General features: G+C 39.5%; 1 protein-coding gene across 1 annotated transcript in view; it reads left to right on the forward strand.

The window, feature by feature from the left end:
• Nucleotides 1–21520, forward strand: part of LOC134527786 (short neuropeptide F) — a 186011-nt gene that overhangs the window by 155466 nt on the left and 9025 nt on the right. Inside the window, exons 2-3 of the mRNA XM_063360733.1 lie at nt 2531–2637; nt 16281–16420. Of these exons, the coding sequence (XP_063216803.1) occupies nt 2538–2637; nt 16281–16420 (240 nt within the window). The 5' untranslated portion in view covers nt 2531–2537. The remainder of the gene's footprint in view (nt 1–2530; nt 2638–16280; nt 16421–21520) is intronic.

A 21520-nucleotide genomic window follows, 5' to 3' on the forward strand; every position in this document is an offset into this window, starting at 1 on the left:
ATTGCTTTTGTGAGTGCTACATTTTCCTGTTTAATTTAGTGTATTGTAATCAATGTGTAAAAATAGAGGAAAATTAAATTTTAAAAAATTATAACAATTGAGGATGTATTTAAATTAAATTACTATCTTGCATACAAATTTTAACAAAGAATTAACCAAGGGGAAAAAATCAGATGGAAGCGATCGCTGGTCTAATCAGTTTGACGGATTTATTGAAGTTATACTGAAACCCATGTCAGTAGAAACAGTCAGTCAGTGTTGGCCGTCCAAAGACCCTATTACATCATGCCCTTGCTGACCACAGCGCACAGTGCGCACGAATGTGGCGATGCGACTCGACCAGGCATGGTGAACCACACATGTAATGCGCGGGACTGTATCTATCGGCTCGACCGCAGAATTCGTGTTCCTGAACTTATCGGATAGGGAATTAAGCCCAGATGGCTGTATAGAACTCCCCCTTCGGCGATTTGTTTACGGACATCCCCCCTTACCATCTTTTTTCCCAAGCAAATCTACCTTAACCACAAAGGGGGAAAAAAAACCTTCCCGCACTGATGCAAAATATTTGGTCAATAAGTAATTTTTGATTTGAAAATTCAGCTTTTCCTCCTCTTTTCTTCCCTACCTCCACCCCACTACTCTAACTCTTCGGGATAGTCCAATAATTAAAGGCTTTCACTCGCACGAGGACAGGGTGTCTTGAAACCCCCCTCCCGCGCAAGGAGGGGAGGGTGGCTTCTGTCGTGACGCACTGCGACCAATCCGAAACTTAACTAATGGAAAGTTACGGTCAGATTTTTTTTTAGTTAAAAATTATGGTATTTATTCCTTGTAACAGACCCGCGGCGAGTTAGCTCGTGAGATGCAGCAAACTCTTTAATGCATAAGTTATATATCGTGGGTGACTAAGAAAGTAATTTTTGAGAACAAATTAATATTAATACTTGCATGATGTTTATAAATTGGAGAAAACATGTAGAACAAAACCACTGACAAAACATGAAGAAAAAAAATACAATGTGCAACGCTTGTGTAGGGAAACATCTGCAGTAATTGCCTTGAAAAATAAAATAATAATAATAATGCGTCAATGCAACATGGCAAAAATATAACAATACGGCGCACCGCAGCAAAATGCAATCTCCAGACAAGACCAAACACTAACTATCTTTTCCGGGACAGGGGAAAAAGAAACGATTAAGTTCGTATACTCCCCACTGTGCTACACGTTTACAATACGGTTTTTCACGCGACATTTTTAAATACTCGTATTTTATGAAGGCAAAGCGTCGGCGTGGACGACTGGCCTACTGAACATCTCGTCGGGCAACAAGAGACGTGTGACTCGTGTTGTCCCAACCCCCGGCACGACTCATAACTCATAACACCACGACGTACCCGAGTGGTTCGGAGCCCACTTGGAGGTCACAAAGCCTTAAGCCCGTGTGCACGTTCGTAAGGCGTAAACACCGCCAAACAAATAACGCAACAGATTTAGACTGTTTATTCATAATATTACGCTAAGAAAACTTTAGGATCTTTATTAAAATGTTCGAGCATAAAAATGACGGAGTCTCTACAAATGTGTCTTGAAAGATAATTGTTGTGACTTGATGTGGAAGATATATCTGGTTGTATTTACAAGGAATTATTTTGAGGATATTCCAGGGTTCAAAAGTACAAATTCAAAGACTAAACTAAAAACAATAATTTGAGTTGAGCCATCGTGTAGCTACAATTTTCAGTTAAGATCAGTAGAACAAGAGATTAGGACACGGGCCTGGTAGAAGCTTTTTCACTTGTGAGATTCCCTTTTTTGTGTCAGTGTAAGGGTGTGGTGGTGTCCGTTCACACGCGGGCTGCAGAGGGCGATGGGGAACCACTGCAGTATCACCTCACCCAGTTCGCCCCAGGCCCGCCCGGCGGTGCCGTGGGTACACCCCAGCCTCTGGGCCCGAAACCCTGTCCTCGTCCATCACCATCCCTCACCAACCATCGAAATATTAGATTCATTGCATAGCTTTGATTTCTTTATCGTACTTGCATAGTTTGACTTTTGAATTTTACCTTTTTGGCACTGTCTGCTTAAATAGCTATAAATATTGATAAAAAAAATTAAAAAAATCAATATTCACCCACATCTATATGCGATCAGATATTAACACTTATTACTTACTAAACTGAAAAGTAAGTTTTTCAACTTAATCTTTTTGCTTTATTTACTTTTGTAGTAAGCTTAAAAAAATGGACTAGAAACTATAACATTTTCTCTAAACAGTATATATTTGCTTAAATTTTTTTTAATAAAAGCCTAAAATAAAAATGTATGAATTAAATCCTACACTTAAACAAATCATATGAGATAATTAAAGTGAATTTAATTTCGTATTCTGCCCTCCATTTTAGTGTTATTTTGGTATAATCGCCATACGCATAGCCTTGCCTCTATACTAAGTGTCAACACTAATGTTCATTCACAAATAACGGAAAGCTGTATGTGAGAGTGTGTGCTGTGTTGTGTCGGCAGGTGAAGAATGCAAGCCGCGCCTATGATGAAGAGCTGCTGCACGCTCTTACTGCTCATGTTGCTGGTGACGCACATGAGCGCCTCTCCGCCCAGCTACGACTATGAGAGTGAGTATGAGCTGGTAAAACACTTCACCCGCCCGTCGACACACTACCCCAACAAGCGCGGCCAGACGGCCTGGATATCAGAAAAAAACAGTAAAATTAAATATATTTGGTACGTCACAAAGCCTACTTCTCCAGGATAGACTTAACTTGATTTTTAGAGAGCCCATTGGTCGATAACAAGTCACATCCTTTGGCGACCACTTCTGGTTTATAACTGGCTCAGGGTCGTCAAGAGTGCTGTATTATAATCCTCAACGTGACAGTCGTGTATGTGTGTTAAAGAGGTGGGATGATAAGTGCGACGCTCGCTGGTGCTTTTAGCGCGGTAACGCCTCTAGACGCAAGGTTCTGAACCGGCTCGCGGTCTTCTTGTCGTGCATACGACAACTCTGAGCTCTGAGCGGTAACCATAACATTATAAGGTGGAGTTGTAACCAGGAGTTTCATACATAAAACTTATTATTCTGAAGGGGGAAAAACGCGTTTTGGCCACTTTCACTCCTATAAAAATATAAAAATAGTTTAAAAAGGAATAAGAAAACGTAACACCTCATCCACCCTTAGCGTATTCTTAAATGCTTTTTCTAAACGGAAGCCACCCTGATATCGTGAACAGTTTATAAATAGCGTGTTTTTTTTTCTGAAACTCTGCACCCCGAGTGTGAGCCCAGGTAGGCGAAGTAACGGCTGCATCACTGACGCAGACTGTACCCGGCGAGCCAACTGCGCGGGACTGCGGCAGGCGAGGAATGTGTCCGCGGGACTCGGGAGTGAACTCCGGGATAGACTGTGTCCGACGCGGCGTGAAGAGAGCCTCACACTTCCCTCCTCCAGGCAGACCCTCTGAAGACGGAGTGAAACTGGAGGAACACCTTATCTACCATCCCCCCCCCCCAGACCCTATCCTGCGCAGGGCTGCCTTCGCTATTGAAGGAGGCTTCCCTTCGACGTATCGCGAGCCTATCCATCACGCCAGAGGGCGCGCCGCACTCCAGTCCGCGCAACGCGGTGTGGAGCCCGGTATTTCGCTCATTCGCTCCACGACAGGTTACTCTACGGACAACTGCGTTTCTGCGACGTCTTCAATCAGGCCGCATCTGTCTTCGTGCAGTGTTGCCAATTTCCAGGCACAACCATCAGTAATCACATTCATGCAAAGTTGAACATACACGGTAAAACTAACCAAGTAATAGACACTACACAATAATTGACAATCTGATTCAGAAATGAGCTAATTCGCCCATAAATAGTCTAAAAGTGGCACAGGTCTAAATATAACCTAATAAAATATCTAAAATAAGTAACAGGATTTATATTTACGAAAATGCAAGCATTGCATGTTTTGATTTTTGACTACCTCTGGGGATACATTAGTTCTTATAGCAAGGATGATAATCAAAACTAGATGCAACCATGATTTTTTGTCAAAATTATTGTGCCAGATATGCCTCGGAACAACCGACCCGCTACGTGCACAAGATTTAGTACGAAATGCTGATAAACATGATATATCTGACGTTTCATCTTTTTGTGTACTAAAGAAGTAATACTACGCCGTTTCTAAATCAGTGACCGTTATGGAAAATCCACAACAGTTGGCAGCACTGGTCGCATCTAATTAACGTGATTCGAGACCAGAGTGTCATATTTTTGCAGAAGAGCCAATAAACCACTGACGGACTGTGGTCCCAGAAAATCACAGAATCATTAAGTCTAGCCTGCACACCACTGGAGCGCGAATGACGAGTATTTAGTTATGGTTTAGTCTGGAGAGGCAAATGGGCAGAATATATTAAAATGGGCATAATTAGGTGGAGGTATTTTTCGCGAAAATAATTCTGACGCTCATTAGACTGTAATAAGATATGCCCGCTCCAAGGTTTACTCCTTGTAATTGGTGACTATTTAAGAGAGGAATCATTGCTTTATTCGGCCGGACCATTCAGGAAGAATTTGCTTTCGCATTGAATGACTTTCAATAGCATACAACAGTGGGCTGGTACCTGAAAGAAACTCTACAACTCTACCAATAATAAAACACAAGACGTTTAAAGCTACAGTGTACTAACACACAGCTGGTCTCGAAATATTTATACGCTTAAAATACGTGCCCCTACTTATGAAGTGGAACATGCGAATAAATGTATCCTTATAAGAAATTGTATCATGAAGATGAAATAAGTCAAGATTGTGGGTGAAACAAACGCTTGAGTCCGGTCTCCCACGTCTCGACACGATTCTTCTGTCCGCGGGTATCGACCGAGGGCCCCGCTCACCGCCCGATACGCGGCGGCGTCAAACGGAGCGGCACCCGCCTCATAACTGAATTACACCCTAATTACATTCCACTAGACCGCACCCGCCCCCGCCCTCCCGCGGGTATCGCGGGGCATCGCCGCTCCGCGGGCACGGGCAAATGAATAACGCTGTCCAGACGCGCTCCTGTTCCGCGCGAGCGCCGTGAAATGGGGCGACTGCCCGGGTTAACGGGGCTATGAAGGTCCCACAATACGCCACGTGCTCTGCCAGCCGCTGCACGAGGAACCCCGCACCCTGGGGGAGAACTTCTAACTGCCGAGACTGACACTCAGTGTTTTGAAGTAGTTTTGGGTCCACCCGCTAGATAGTAGCATTCGTAATATATTACTAACAAGGCTCTATTGATCGTGAGAATTGATTGTGTGATTATCACGCAAAAATAAAACCAGTAAAAATTCATTAATTTTATTTTGGTAGACATATTTTGTGGTGTGGAATATCATAAATTTTGTATCTCCTCGTGCATTTATAGAACATGCTAATTTATGTGTTTCTCGCACAGTTTAAATCTCTGTTACTAAGCAGTTAGTCGTAAAGTACTTTAAATTGACATTATAAACTTAAATCTTTCGATAGGAGCCACGCGACCGAGTTTTTGTTTTGCTAGTATTTATGTGCCTACCCGACAGATAGCGTCACGTGGTTCTAGTTTCCACTGTTAAAAGAGTCCCAGCTTGTTCTACGCCCCACACCAGGCACCTATCCCAGCTCTTGTCTGACTCGGGGAAACCAAGGAAGCAACTGTCTGCACCAGCTCCTCCCGACTGAGAGTTCAGAGTGTTACCATTACCAACGAGCCCACCATCCTCCCCTTTGCTGGCTTACTTCGAACGATTAAACTAACTTTATTAAACTTCATTGAGCAGAGACATGTACTCAGACATCGCAAAATCTCATTGCTGCCTTCCTTACCCGACACTCGAAGCCGGGACCTGCCGCTTGGGGCGCCACCATCTCCTGGATGCTCCAGTCAGCTGTGAGTCCGTGGGTCGAGCGGCGGGAAGGGTCACGTCAGTATGCCATTAGTGACACTCGGGAAGAAAGGTAATTCTGCACTGTTAACCCACTTGCCACTTTCGTTATGACCATGAAAAAAACAAACTTTTTTTTGTCAAAATAAAAAATGTTACATTAAGTCAACACTATTGTTGAACATTTACATAATTATAAATACACACAAATAAAATTGAAGTTCCTGACTGTGGTTTTTTAATTAATACGTATTACATTTTTCCCCCTTTTATATGAAATAATATTATTTTAAAAATGCTGTTGCCACTTATTTTAAACAAATACTATGGAATTCAATAACGTACACGCTGAAAATCGTGGAAACTACTGCCAGCGAGAGTTGTTTCATACTTAGGATCAAATGAGATTTGTTACAGTTATGAATTTCGGGATATATTAAAAAAAAAACCTAAGAGTATATTTGTGCAAACAGGGTTGAAGAACTGTTTTTAAGGCTCCAATGCGTGTCTTTGATACGTCAATAATTGCAGAATGAAGAATAATGTGTGATAATTTGGCCTGTTTCCGAATGAGTGTGTTCTCGCAGCATGTACCGTGATGTTAATCAGCGCTGAGATCAGTTGCGGTACACTAACACAGGGAAAAAACCGGCACAAAAAGTGAAGTTTATGGCTGTAATAGTTACCAAGTGCAAAGGAATACAAAATCAATATATTCATTTCCAAAAACTAACATTTAAGTACATGCTTGTAAACCTATTTCAGTCTGTAATGTTATCCTGTAAAAGTATCAAGGAATTTGAAACGCAATTGATCATACAGATATTAAAAAACAATATGAGTTATAAACGATTTAAAAAAAAAATAAAGTTTTATTTGTCAGGAATCACTGTTTCCATCAAGCATTATGTCAAAGTGGTTATGAATACTTTGGTTAAGAACCAAAACATAACGCTTTTTTGTTAGCATTCCTAAACATAATTTTAATAAATAATATTTCTCCTAGTCATAAGTAAGTTACCTCCTATTTTCTAAACAAGTTTCTGTACAACTCTCAGGAGGCAGCGCTAGTGTCTAAAGTTTCCATATTTCTCCATGCTAAACAGGCCAAGTGTCCGTATTGATTTCCATGGTATTAGCTTGAAATAATTTCATTGTTATATTTCAAACGGTTCCAAATATATGATAGTCATTCAACAAAATATAATACCACGTATTGCTACTTCAATTTTTATTGTGAAGCAACAAATAAAACATAACAATTTACTACGATTAATTTAATTGTGATAAACGAATCTCATGCAATATATTTCATAATAGTTTTTTTTTTTTAATGTTTAATGTTTATTTATATTAGTTCAGTGTTTTCGTCAACTTGGTAGTAAGTAGTTGAATGATCAGGTAATACGAACCATGTTTTGAAGTTAGTGATTCCACTGAAATGCTTGTGCTTGATGTCAATTCGCACTTAGTTTGAAAAATTAATAGGACTCTATGGTTATTGAAATCACAAAATAAACACTTATTGTACTGAGAAAACAATTTGCAAATCATCATTCTTAGTTATACTATGGAAAAAAATTTTAAATTATGAGGGAAAAAAATACGGAAACTACTCTTTTTAGATAAATAAATAAAATCTCGGGCACAGGAACGGAGAAGTGTTGAAATCTTATGTAATGCGATAAACGTGTCCGGCAGCTATTTATGCACCGTGCCTACGACCCCTTAAGGGCTGACGTAAAATAAGATGTAGATGTGAGGGGGAGGAGAGAACAATGTTGTTTATATTTCCTATAAAACGCCTCTCAACATTTTTACGTCGCCGAGCAGACGGGCCTGAAGGCACTCAAGGCTCGGCCGAGCACGCTGTAAGGACATCTAGCTATAATAACTCCAGAGAATGTGAAATTATACGATCTGCCAGAGACACACAGTTTACTTAACATTCATTATAGATGGAGCGTTTCATTATATTGTTTCTTGCGCTGAAGTGTGAACCCAATATCAGGATAGATAAAGGCCAGGTCACACCGCCAAACTCTCGCTTACATTACCTTAAAACAAATTTTGTCATACAATTGTTAAGGAGAGAGGCGTATAAAAAACTAAAATTATTTTTTCCTGACTTTTTTTAGTCATTATGTTAAAAGGGTATTGCGATATTTTATGTAGCTTACTAGTAATTAACCGTTTTAACAATTGGTTACGTTAGCTTGGCAACATTAACAATACTGTAAAATCGTGTGAATTGTTGGTTAGGTCAGCTACACGAGATACATATGAAATTTTCACAACGCATCAAATACGTTCATTAAAATGAGATTTTACTTTGCAAGATTCAGCAACATGTGCAAAAATATAGCCACTAAAACATGTATTACAAAAATAAAATTGCCATCAAGTAGTAAAGAAAAATGAAGAAACTCATTAATTTACCTTTGCAGCGACTTAAAGAGTTTAAGAATTCATTTTTGTGTTTTTATCGGATGTGCCCCTCACCTTGACATTTACCTTGGAGGATTATGACTACACTGAAAAAGTCACTAAAACAAACATTTTTGTTTGACAAGTTGGATTACTAAAGTTTCTATTAAATATTTTGTGTAGGTTACAGTATGTTCGCTAATTGCTGGACATAAATGATTGGTGCCAATGAATGCCAAAACAAGCAATTTTTACCACGCTTTTATTATCTTCACCTAAATGTATTTATGAATGGACTATGTAATAAAATCTTTCCATAAAATTTTTACCCACTTATCAACATCCAAATGTGTTGAAATTTTAAAAACATATATAGAACCTCTGATAATACAATATTATGATAATTTAAGACCTTATTTATAAAGAGGAATGGGGGTCAGAGGGTCAAAAAACCACTAATTTCGAGATAAGGGTAATAACCAGGCTTTTTGCGTATCCATGAGGTCGAGACATAGAGGAAATTACCCCCGGGGTCGACTGTTACCCTAGGAGGGGGGAGGGTTAAAACCTAAAACTTGGAAACTATTAAAACTAAATGATTTTTTCGATTTGGAGTGTTAAGGTGGTGTGGCAGGACTAAGAACTTGTCTGAGGTTGTGCATTCAACTTCATTTCAATGGGAAACTGAGCCATATTTCGTCAAATATAGTTGTAGGAGAAAGGTTCACACCATGGCAGGGCCTTTGGGAGGATCATCAGTCTCCCTCTTCCTCCAACAGCGACCACCTCGACAGTCTGATGTTTTACCCCCTCCACCCCAACCCACCCCGGACTGGTAGTTTTTCTTGCGCTAGTCTGCTTTGACTACGAGCTCATGAACTGGGCGTTGAAGAATGGGTAATTAAAACGGCGATGTCTCGGCTGGTCGATTACTTTTCGGATACTTCCGAGAGCGCTGAAAGGAGGGGCAAGGAAAAAATGTGAGTTCGTCCTGGAAGCACTGGAGCTTAAAGGTTTCCAGCTTTAGAGTGCCGCCCGGACGTGACGTACAGAATTACTTCGTTAACACTCGAGCACTTCCCTCGAGAAATATTTTTTCAAATCATCATTTAAACCAATGTTAGCAACCTTTTGATCTATAGTTTTTAATCTTTTGTATGCCTTGGAGATTTATTGATTTTGTAAAACACAAAAAAAAAATAACGGTTCTAATTCACAGCCTTGTACAATATTTCTCGGTTATGTGTCTTAGGATTTATTCGTTTTTTTATCTTAAGAGGAACCAGATTTTTACCTCGTTATAGTTTATTTCAAATGGTGCCAAAGGAACCGTTAAATTTTGTTTTAATATTATGAGTTTACATTAAGAATGCACTAGTGTGTAGTTCTAAGGAAGCGATAAAATGTAACTACTAAACACCGTGGTATTAGTGAAAGGAAATTCAGTAGACTCAGGGAAGAGAAAATCACAAGAAATGACCACAACGCTCCGGAAAAAGCTAGTTCCAGCAAAGCAAATGATGCGAATTTGCCATTAGATCACTAAACCTTTTTTCTTGGTTTGAATCTGACACTTCCTACAAATCCTGTTTCTCTAGATATAAAGTACGCGTGAGAAACGACGTCAGTCGTTTCAGATAGTTTATATATTGCAAAACAATTCTGTACTTTCATACAAATTATAGAAACTATCTCCATACTAAAATTACTGTAACCATGGAAGTGAAGTATCGGAATGTTTCAGAAAAAGAAGTATTATGTATATATTATACGTTTAAAAATTCTAGATACGTTATAACAAGCCTTTAATACAGAAAGTTAACAAAAATTGTGTGACACGCGGAAATGCAGCCAATACCACGACGCACGGTTGTCTACAGACAGGCAGGACCAATAATGCATTTAGAGGCTGTATGGTTTCTCCACAGGCACGTGATATTCCCGGGTTAAGTCCCTGGCCGCGAATGTAGGGTGGAGAGTGGTGTCGGTATCCGCCATTAATTTCTCGCAACAATTGTCATACACCTAATAAACAATTGGAAACACGATGCTATCGAATCTTTGCTTTTATCCCCTTCGCAATTGTGTACGAAATCGCAAACTTGACGAACACGAAAGCGGTTTCATCACACTTTTAAAATACGATAAACGAACCCGTATGCCAATAATCAATGCATGTCATCAAATGTTGCTAGCCTTCTATGTGGGTACGCCATGAACAGTTAAAACATGTAACGAATTATGTACGTAACTACTAGAGATTTTTCGAAAGCATCTGAAGTAGCAGTTTTTAAATCGTTTTGAGGGGATCGTAATATAATGTTTGGCTAATATAATAATGGGATATAGAAGAAAAGTATTTGTCAATGTTGTTTGGTCGTCTATAGTTGTGGTAAATTGCATATATAATTCACGCGTATTTCACAAAATGTCGGACCACTGGATGAGAATCCTTGCAACAAGCAAGCCGATCACTGCTCCCTTCGTTTTTCCGTTAATCAACACGTTACAGAAAACAAAAATGAAATTATTTATTATATTTTTCACTTAAACAATCCTTAAGAACTGAATAAATTACATATGCAGTATTTTGTATTTTTACTTATACACATATTTAAAAGTAAAAGTTTGAAGATTTTATCAGTTAAGTTGAAAATGAGTTAAACAAAATAAAATAATGTTAATGTCATCAGTCTGTGCCTGATGACGGGAACAGATGTCAGTTCCCGAAACGTCGCAACTGTTGTCACTGGAAATCTTGTGTGTTAGTGTTAGCTGTATGATACGTATATGTTGAACATTTTTGTCCGTGCTGTCGTCGTGGTGTTGTCCATAATACTTGTTTAGTTTCATCATTGGTTCATTTTGTGCGACATCAGCTGATTCAGTCTTGGTTTCTGTGAATTTTTTAACTTCATATTTTTTTATTTCCGGAAATTTTCCATGACGAACAGTGCAAAACTGCAATGGTGTATGTCAAAAAAACTGCATTTAATCAAATTAATGTTAAGACGTAAGTAATATATTTGATTGTTAAGTGAGCGTCGGGAGAAACTGGCTAGCCTCGCCTGTAGAATGTCGGTGTACCCGAGGCTACTATCTCTGTCTCTCTCTGTCTCCCGGGCGAGGCGTGAGTCGCGTCGTCAAAGTTCCCCTTCCGGCCGAATTAGCAGCCGATAGAGCGGCGCGCTCGACCGATCCCGGGGCGCCAAACAAGATGTCCTCCCTCCTCCCTCCACCCCCCCGGGGCATCGGGACCCAGCCCCGCCCCGCGATGGCAAACACGACACCTCCCGGGGCCGCATGTAACCCGAGCACTCGTGTGTTTCATTAGAACTCTGCTCAACACATTATTAACTCTTGCTTTTCCTTCAAACACTACGTACACAATCATATCATAAAATAATTTACATTTGATTTGGTTTAAAAAATTTCTTAAAGTGCTATGGTTTATTTAAATATTATTTTTAATTCGTAAGAATATATATATATATATTTTTTAATTTCAGAAAAATATTTTACTTTACTTAAAGTATAATTGATTCTATGTTACATATTTATAAATTTATATGATACAAAAATATAATTTTATAAATACAAGGTCAATGAAGTTCGTTCACCATGGTTTCTGTAATTTAAAAAATGTGGGGTCATCGAAAAGTTTAAAAATGCATAGTTATACTATGTAGTTGTAGACAATGTATTACGTCACAACTGAGAAAAAAAAACAACAGGAAGTTGGGATTCAGAATGCACCTTTTAGACCAACGCTTCGCAATAAAGTTCGTTTAGTAGAAAGAACGAGAATATTCCAGCCGTTTCGCACAATTCTGAGGCAAACTGCATATAAGAGCAATTAGCGATCGTTACCAGTAGTAATCGAACCAAACAAACATTTTTGACTTTTGTTGTGTACGGGAATACACTTGCATCGTTTATAATAGCTATATATTTTGCTGCAAACTGACACAAATGCTGTTACAATGTTGTATTCAACATATAAAATGTTAATAACATGTTTCTTGTGCATTTACGTATTTTGCATTTAGGTGTGCAGAGCTCCAGAAGTAACCACGCGATTAGAAAACTGCACAAGATATCGAAGTGGTGTCTGTTCACGAGAACCATATAATAATCCGCAGAAGAAGGATGGGTGGTTGTGTTTTCGTACTATTTAATTTAAAAAAAAAAAAGTATTTTTAAATTCTTGAAAGCACCCAAATGGCTTTGCTTTACACCTTTATCTTAATTTCTCCGCCATCTAATGTTATGGTTTAATACTCGAATCTCATAGTCGCCTTACGCACGTCGAGTAAACTGCGCGCCAGTTCAGAACCTTGCGCTTAGAGTAGTTAGGCTACGGCCACACGAGCGTGTTTTCACGCAGAGATTCTGCGTGAAAACACGCCAGAAATATGAACCGCAGCAAGGAGAATGAGACCGGCCAGACGCAGCGTGAATTCCCGCCGGGGAGAGGACAGAAAGGCGCGTCTTCAAGGTCGCCCGCAAGAAAATGCACCGCGGCCAATTCGTTGGCGTGATTTCACGCAGCGTTTCAGTCGATTCCCCGCCACATGTGCGGGAATTCTCGCCGCGTTCTGTTCTGAAATACTACCCATTGTAATCGATATGTTACGACTTCCGGAAAATGTTCATGTAGGTTTTATTTTCATACCCCAAGACCTTAAAACCATGATCAACTCAAAATCGCGCGCGCGCGCGCGTGTGTGTGTATATATATATATTGTTTAGTTATTTCATGAACATTTTTCGGCACATTCTTCAGCACTAACACATTCTCTCATTGCTGTGTTACTTTTTGATATATTTTCTTTCACCATAGACAAAAGTATTTCAAATGAGTTAACGGACATTCTGAAGTACTCAAAAAACTGGTCTGGATTTTCTTTTAGTTTATTATGAAAGAGCACAAATTTTCCTTTCGTTGATGTTTCACTCAATATGGGATGGACCCAGTATTTTCTTGAATGCTTCCGCCGACGACGACGCCTACGAAACAACAGCACAGCACTTAAAACCACAGCAGCGTTCTTGCTTAATCTATACTAATATTGTAAAGCTGAAGAGTTTGTTTGTTTGTTTGAACGCGCTAATCTCAGGAACCACTGGTCCGATTTGAAAAATTCTTTCAGTTTTGGATAGTACATTTATCGAGGAAGGCTATAGGCTATATTATATTATTAATAACATTAGGGATCCTTACTAAAAGTCCAATTTAGAATCAAATGCGTTGGAGGGGATTAGATACAACATGCAGTACACGTACGAAGTGTGTGTTGACAATGCCGCAGGTGCTAGAAGTTTATTTCATATTGCCTATTAACATTGTTGCCACGCACTAGATGCCTTATCATTCTTAATTTTCCCATACAAGTAAAAAACACCCGTGTGATATTAACAACGAAGCAATCAGTACCCTCATAAGAGTTCAATTAGTATTTAAATACTATTTTATCACTTTAAATCGCAAACCTAAACTATTTTTTTCCTCTCTCTGTGTTTAATTTGTTTTTTTTACTAGAATTATTTTTATTATTTTTATTTAATTTTAATTTTTCGGACCATCAATAATTTTCCTCTCCCGTTACAATTCTGACAAGGGCTTGTGTTTGTGTGTGTGTGTGTGTGTATATATACACATATATATAAGCGAAATACCACTCACTGACTCACTCATCACGAGATCTCTAAAACTATACACCCGATTGACTTGAAATTTAGTATAGTTACTCATTTTGTGATGTAGACGCTCACTAAGAACGGATTCTGCGGAAATCCGATCCCAAGGGGAGTTTCGGGGGCGTAATATATCAAAATTCCCAGTTTTTGGTAGGAAATTACCATGGCAACGGCTGTTGCTTTGTTGATGCTTCATTCGTCTCTATGGCAACGACTATTTAATTGTTAGTGCAGTCCTCATCACCGTTGAAATTTTGCGGGTACTTTAAATATCAAAAATTGCCCTTTTTTTCAATTATATATATATTACAGACTTGAAATTTCACAGTAATGTTCCTTATGTTACGCAGGATGACATTTTCCGAAAATTAGATCCCATGGGTGGTTAAAACCAGGCAACAGTGGGTACTTTGTCTGCATGAGAACAGGATTTTCAATTGTTCATGTCTTCTGCGTCTCCATGGCAACGGGCATCGCGCGGCAGTGGCGTACCCACAAGGAGGGGCATGTATAATGAGCGGCGCAAGAGTGATCTGCCTGTAAACTGCCGTAGCGAAGTACGGGTACATCAGTTTTATGTTGCGTGCACGAGTCGGGAAACCATCGGTACATTATACAGCATTGTAATAAATTTTCACTGAATTTTTTTTATTTACTATTACTGTAAATGGGAGATGTGGCTTAATTTTTTTCCATTAGTATAGCCGTGCGAAGCCGGGTCGGGCAGCTAGTGAATTCATAATCAAGCCTGCACAGCATAGATGGGTGCCAGTTCACAATACAATGCTCACATGTGGCCGGGTAGCGGATTCATTCTGCGTGAAATCACGCGCTAGGCTTCAGCGTGAAAACACGCACGTGTGGCCATCGGTCACTCAGGATCTCACGCTGCGTGAAAACACGCTGTAACAGAAGCGTGAAAACACGCACGTGTGGCCGTAGCCTTACCACACTAGTAGCACCAGCGTGAGGCGCATTTATCATCCCGCCTCTCTAACAAAGATACACCCCTAACTAGGCGTGCCTCTCAACACACATACAAAACCCGTAAAATAATCTGTCATGGTAATTTGAAATTTTTTTAAGATAGGTTAAATTTCGGCATTATGAGCGAAAATAAGATGAGACGAAGATGATTCAGACTCCCTTGCCCTCGTCACTGATGGTCACCCAGTGAGATGCACTATAATGTTTAACCTCATCCATTTACCCCATTCCTACAAGCCGGCCCAAAGCTCAGCTGTCCAAGAATGCAAACTGTTTCAGATCTAACATGGCACCAGATAACCTCGCGCAATTAACGCCTCTCTTTCAACGGATTAGGGCCCTTTATATCGGAAATATTTTCTCTAATGGTCATTAGTCGAAGAAATTAAACGACAAAAAAACTTCCCAAGATATATTGGAAAACCATTAAGAAAACTTTTGGTAATCAACGGCTTCGCTGTGTCAACACCCCACTGTTTGTGGGTCAGTTTTTAGAAGTACTTTATCTTGTCTAAGTATACCGCGTGAGTTAATGCAAAAGTGTGTGTGCATTTAGGCAATCAATAATCAGTTAACCTGGCAGCTACTGAGTTATTTGATACTTGGGCTTAGTGTCTCGCGACATAGAGGTAAATACCGACGAGTGGCAGGGAGTAAGTGTAGAGTAGTCACGGCATGAACAAGAGGGGGGAACGGGAGCGCCCTGAGAAAACTCACCAGCTCACGGCAACATCAGCCAGTTTTCCCACTTGCGAAGATTGGCAGGTCGGACCCCGACACGACAGTCGCAACCCGACTTGTGGCGGCGGGCGACCTGTTTCCAGGCTGTGAGAGAGTGTCTGGGTGCCCGGGCGCCAGCGCATTCGTCGATATAACTGGATTTCAGTGATTGAGAAGCAGCTGCGAATATCGAAAATACTCGTGTTTATAAATATGGTTTTCAAGAAGCACCCGCTACCCGTTATTTCCTCTTTTTTCTCTCCAACACAGTCCGCGTTTGTAATATCATGAATGAAGTGCTTGTAAAGTGGGATCACAACCTCTATTTAGTATTTGACAGGTACGAATGATAAAGTATTATACAATAAATGTTACAAAAATGGTCATAGTAATATTGTACTTGAATGACCTAAAATAGTATTGAAACGTTAGCGAGCAAAAGTGAACAAGAGTTATCGTTATAAGTTAATAAATAGCCATGAGAAGGCAGCCTGAAGAGACTGAGCTGGTGTGTTGCAGACATGAGGGACCTGTACGAGCTGCTGCTGCAGAAGGAGGCGCTGGAGGGACGCCTGGGCCAGCACCAGGTGGTGAGGAAGGCCAACCGCTCTCCCTCGCTGCGGCTGAGGTTCGGCCGGCGCTCCGATCCCGAGCTGGCGGTACGTCACCGACCAGCGATGCCTTCACACACTCAAACTCACTACCTAGCGGCGCGACGAATCACACACTCAAACTCACTACCTAGCGGCGCGACGCATCACACACTCAAACTCACTACCTAGCGGCGCGACGCATCACACACTCAAACTCACTACCTAGCGGCGCGACGCTTCACACACTCACTCACTACCTAGCGGCGCGACGCTTCACACACTCAAACTCACTGCCTAGCGACGCGACGTTTCACACACTCACACTACCTAGCGGCGCGACGCTTCACACACTCAAACTCACTACCTAGCGGCGCGACGCATCACACACTCAAACTCACTACCTAGCGGCGCGACGCATCACACACTCAAACTCACTACCTAGCGGCGCGACGCTTCACACACTCACTCACTACCTAGCGGCGCGACGCTTCACACACTCAAACTCACTGCCTAGCGACGCGACGTTTCACACACTCACACTACCTAGCGGCGCGACGCTTCACACACTCAAACTCACTACCTAGCGGCGCGACGCTTCACACACTCAAACTCACTACCTAGCGGCGCGACGCATCACACACTCAAACTCACTACCTAGCGGCGCGACGCTTCACACACTCAAACTCACTACCTAGCGGCGCGACGCTTCACACACTCAAACTCACTACCTAGCGGCGCGACGCTTCACACACTAAAACTCACTACATTGCGGCGCGACGCTTCACACACAACCTTGTGATACATAGCAGTACCTCAAACACTACCATTCACAAAGTAGTAGTGCTTTGCTTTACACTCTACTATTAGCTAACCAGCTGGGCTTAACTTCAAATACCACTTTTCGCTACCAAGATTTTTTTTCGCTGTACACACCTCCATCGTCACTTAGCGGTGCCTCGCTTTACACACTACTAACAACTACTTCGATTATATTATTACTGAATTTTAGTGTTTAGAAGTATATTTATTTACAGTTATGCAATATGTATTTTTCTACACATGCATTTAACAATTATTGATTTGACACTACAATTTTTATATCTTATTAGATGAATGTTTGAAAGCTATATTATTATAGGGACTATCATTTATGGGTAACTAACTTGAAACGCCACAAAAAGTAATAAATTGTAATTCATTCCATCAATTATAGATCCATCTAACGACATACTTTACTGTCATACTGTTCTACAAACATCAGTGCATATTTATACATCTTGTATTCTCGGACAATGAGATCCACTAGAAGAGTTCTAGCTCATGGTAATCATTTCGGCATTTGTCGTTAATATTCTGTTTGGATACACGAATAATGATATGGCGTATAACACAAGAGATAGCGAATTATAATTTGCTTTTTCTGGAATCTATAGGATTGTACAGTCTAACATGTTGGTAGTATATTTAGCTTTAATGCACGGTCTCAACTGATGAAGGCTCATCTAAGGTTTTTGCAGGTTATCCCAACAACAACGTATTCGTGGAAAAAGAATGCTTTTAGGCCAAAGTTTAATTATTTTGTGGTTGTTACAAAACAACATTTGGTAAACATACAATATTTAGCAAGGTGGTTTATTGTAAAACATTTTGTGGCTGCCATATAATTTTGTTTTCCCAAAAGAATTATAGGAAATAAAATATATGCACATAAAAATACATCAAAAAATTATAATTTAATAAAAAACCAAAAAGTAAATTTTATGAGATTGCGAAAAAAAAATTAAGTTGTGGTTCAAAAGAAAAACAATTAGATTTGTAATAAAAATTGTCAAAATTAACACACAGTTTAATCCAAATATATTCCGCTCCATTTATTAGAAACAAATATAAAACTAACAATGATACTATCCTATCGTACTTCCATTATCTTCTGTTATCTTCAGAACAAAAGCGCTAGTTTCCTCTGGTTATATATAAAACAGTTTTAACTGGGTTGTTTTCTGTTTTTTGTGCGTGGTATCCCTGGCGCGAGGGCTCGCGCAGTTCCGCCCGGCGGGGCGGCGGGGGAGAGGCGCCAATTTCCTATTTATAAACATGTGGCTCCCACCCCGCGGCTGCGTCGCGCTCGGAGGACATCACGTCCTATCGCCCGGCGCTGAGTGACGTGAGCGCTTCTGCGAGACAGCGACAATCATAGAAACACACCCACTTTGGATGTGCTTTCATTCACTCTATTCATTATTTTATGAGGCAGCATTAGGTTGACATTTAATGGACTTCCAGCAATTGAATATGTTCTATAAGAAAACCCTTTCTACACTCTGTAGGAATTATTTAGTTTAACCCTTAAGCACTCTACCTGGGTATGAGAGACCCTACCAATCTTTTTTTGTACAGCCAGTTTATATTTTCGAACTGCAGACTGGCAACCCTGCTACCTTCATATTATGAGGGGGGTAGTGTGTCGGTATAGAGCTGTCAGTCGGCCGAAAACTGTCGTTCAGTAAACACGGTGTTTTGGGTCTGTGAGACCCAGGTCAGTTAATGTGTACGTCTGGTATTTATACACACGATGGCAAGTTCATCTGGATTACGGAAACAAGTACGTGTTAGTGATCCTAACTTAGAAAAAAAAGTTTCTCAGTTGTTGGAAGAAATTGGTAGTGATGATAGCGATCTTACTGACAATGAATTTCCTCAAGATTTCGTAATTGAAAGTGATCATCAGTCAGTGTCGGAGCAATCTGAAGAAATTCCTGAAAATGAAAATACTGAAAGCGTAAGTGAAACCTGGTCAACTGAACACATTGCCAGTCATCAACCATTATACTATTACGGTAAAAATCTGTACAAATGGTCCTCTACTGGGCTAAATAAAACAAAAAGAACCCCGTGTAAAAATATTGTTACACATTTTCCAGGCCTAAAAGTACCTGCACACTCAAAAGGTGCAAAAGCAGAGCCTCGTGAATTATGGAGACTTTTGTTTGATGATGAGATCTACAGTGAAATAATTAACTGGATTAAAGTCAAGATGGGCGAGTACAGGTCAAAGCATAATGATTCCAATAGATCTGAACTGCGAAATATAGACAAAACAGAGTTTGAAGCATTTCTGGGGCTTTTATTTCTAACAACAATTTACAAATCTGGTCATGAGCGACTATCTTGGTTATTTTCATCTGGACGTAAAGGTCGTGACATTTTTAAATGTACGATGTACCGAGAAAGGTTTTGTTGCATTATAGCCTGTCTAAGATTTTATGATGCTACTACAAGAAATCAGAGGAAAACACATGATTCAGTTGCAGCTATTTCGTACATTTTTCAGACATTTATCAAAAACTGCTAAAATAATTTTTCTTTAGGTGAATATGGATGTGTTGATGAAATGCTCGTAGGATTCAGTGGTAGATGTGCTTTCAAGACGTGCATTCCTAACAAGCCTAACAAATATGGAATGAAAGTTTTATGTCTCACGGATGCAACAAATAATTACTTCTACAATGGGTATATATATGCTGATAAAGACACAGATGGTACTACTCTTACTTTAGAAGACAGGAAGATAGCCAAACCTACCCAGGCAGTTCTGAGGTTGTGCACTCCTATTGAAGACACTAACCGAAATGTTACAGCAGACAACTGGTTCACATCAGTACAACTTGTAGACAAATTACTTCAAAAGTTACTTCAAAGGGGTCTTACATATGTGGGGACTGTAAGGAAGAACAAGCGCAAAATACTTCCTGAGTTTCAACCAAACAAAAGTTTGCCTATATCGTCCTCACTTTATGGGTTTACAGGAAACAAAACTATTGTCTCTTACGTACCCAAAAAAGGAAAATCAGTAATTCTGATATCGTAAATGCATCATTCATCGGCAACTGATAAAACAACCGGAAAACCAGAGATTATATGTTTCTATAACATGACTAAAGGGGGTGTTGACACCCTGGATCATAAATGTTCTGTTTACTCAGCAAGTCGCAGAACAAAGCGATGGCCAATGCAGATTTACTATACTCTAGTAAATATTGCATCAAGTAACATTTATACATTACATCAGAGTTTCCAAAATAATCCACAAGTCGACCTATTTGCATTTGTGGATGAACTCGGAACGCAGCTAATTGAGTCACACATGCGAAGACGATATGAAGCACCTTCTATCCAGAGAGAACTGAAATTGGCAAGAGGAAAATTGCTAGGTGTGGACGATAGTACATCAACGACAGCTCTTATGATAAAACGCAGACGATGCAGCCTCTGTCCTACAGGAAAAGACAGGAAGACGACATACGCATGTAACCAGTGCAATAGGCCAGTTTTCCTCCAGTGTTCCGCACCATTGTATAACGACTGTATAAAATAGTGCCAACAGAACGCCTTGTCAGAATTTTTGTGTAATAGTTTGTAACAAAACTTTAATATTTCCTTTATCTAGATTGTTTTGCCATTTCATTACTGTAGCTATGTTTGAAATTTTGTTACGTTTTATATTTATTAAATAAATATTTTATTATATAAATCTTGTAATGGAACCAAACACTTAGGCTTTATAAGTGTTTTATGAATATATTTTAGACTATTTGCAATGTCGACAAATAAACCATTACTTCAACATATATATAAATTCATATAACTAAAAAAAAAAAATATTTATTTTATGGGTCCCTCAGACCAAGGGTCAGTAACAATGCAAAAAAATAAGGCATAGTGTTAAAGGGTAAGTAGAAGACGGAGGAGTTGAAGTGTCGTTAAAATGACAGTTTTTTTTCTTTTAAATTTAACTAGGGTCAATGAATACTCAAATAACATAAAATATTAAGTCGAAATAGTTATTAAAATTTAAAAATTCCAATAAAAATATTCGAGAAAGCAAAATGTATGAATTCAAATACTAGGAACCGTGCAGTTTCAAATACTACATTATTTATCCCCACAGAACTTGCAAAATAAATGTCTGTGTCTCGAATGTTCCCAGGAGTGTTTAACATTCCCAGAGTATTATACAAAAAAATAATTATTCTAAAATGTGTAAATAATTTTGAATATTTTAAAAGTAAATATTTAATGGTTTAATTGACTTTTTACAACTTAGATTTAGTATTAGTCTTGTAATCATAAAAATGTTTGTTTTTGGTTCTTGAGATATCGTTTCGG

The sequence above is a fragment of the Bacillus rossius genome, chromosome 1 (genome assembly GCF_032445375.1).
Source record: "Bacillus rossius redtenbacheri isolate Brsri chromosome 1, Brsri_v3, whole genome shotgun sequence".
Taxonomy (NCBI): Eukaryota; Metazoa; Arthropoda; class Insecta; order Phasmatodea; family Bacillidae; genus Bacillus; species Bacillus rossius.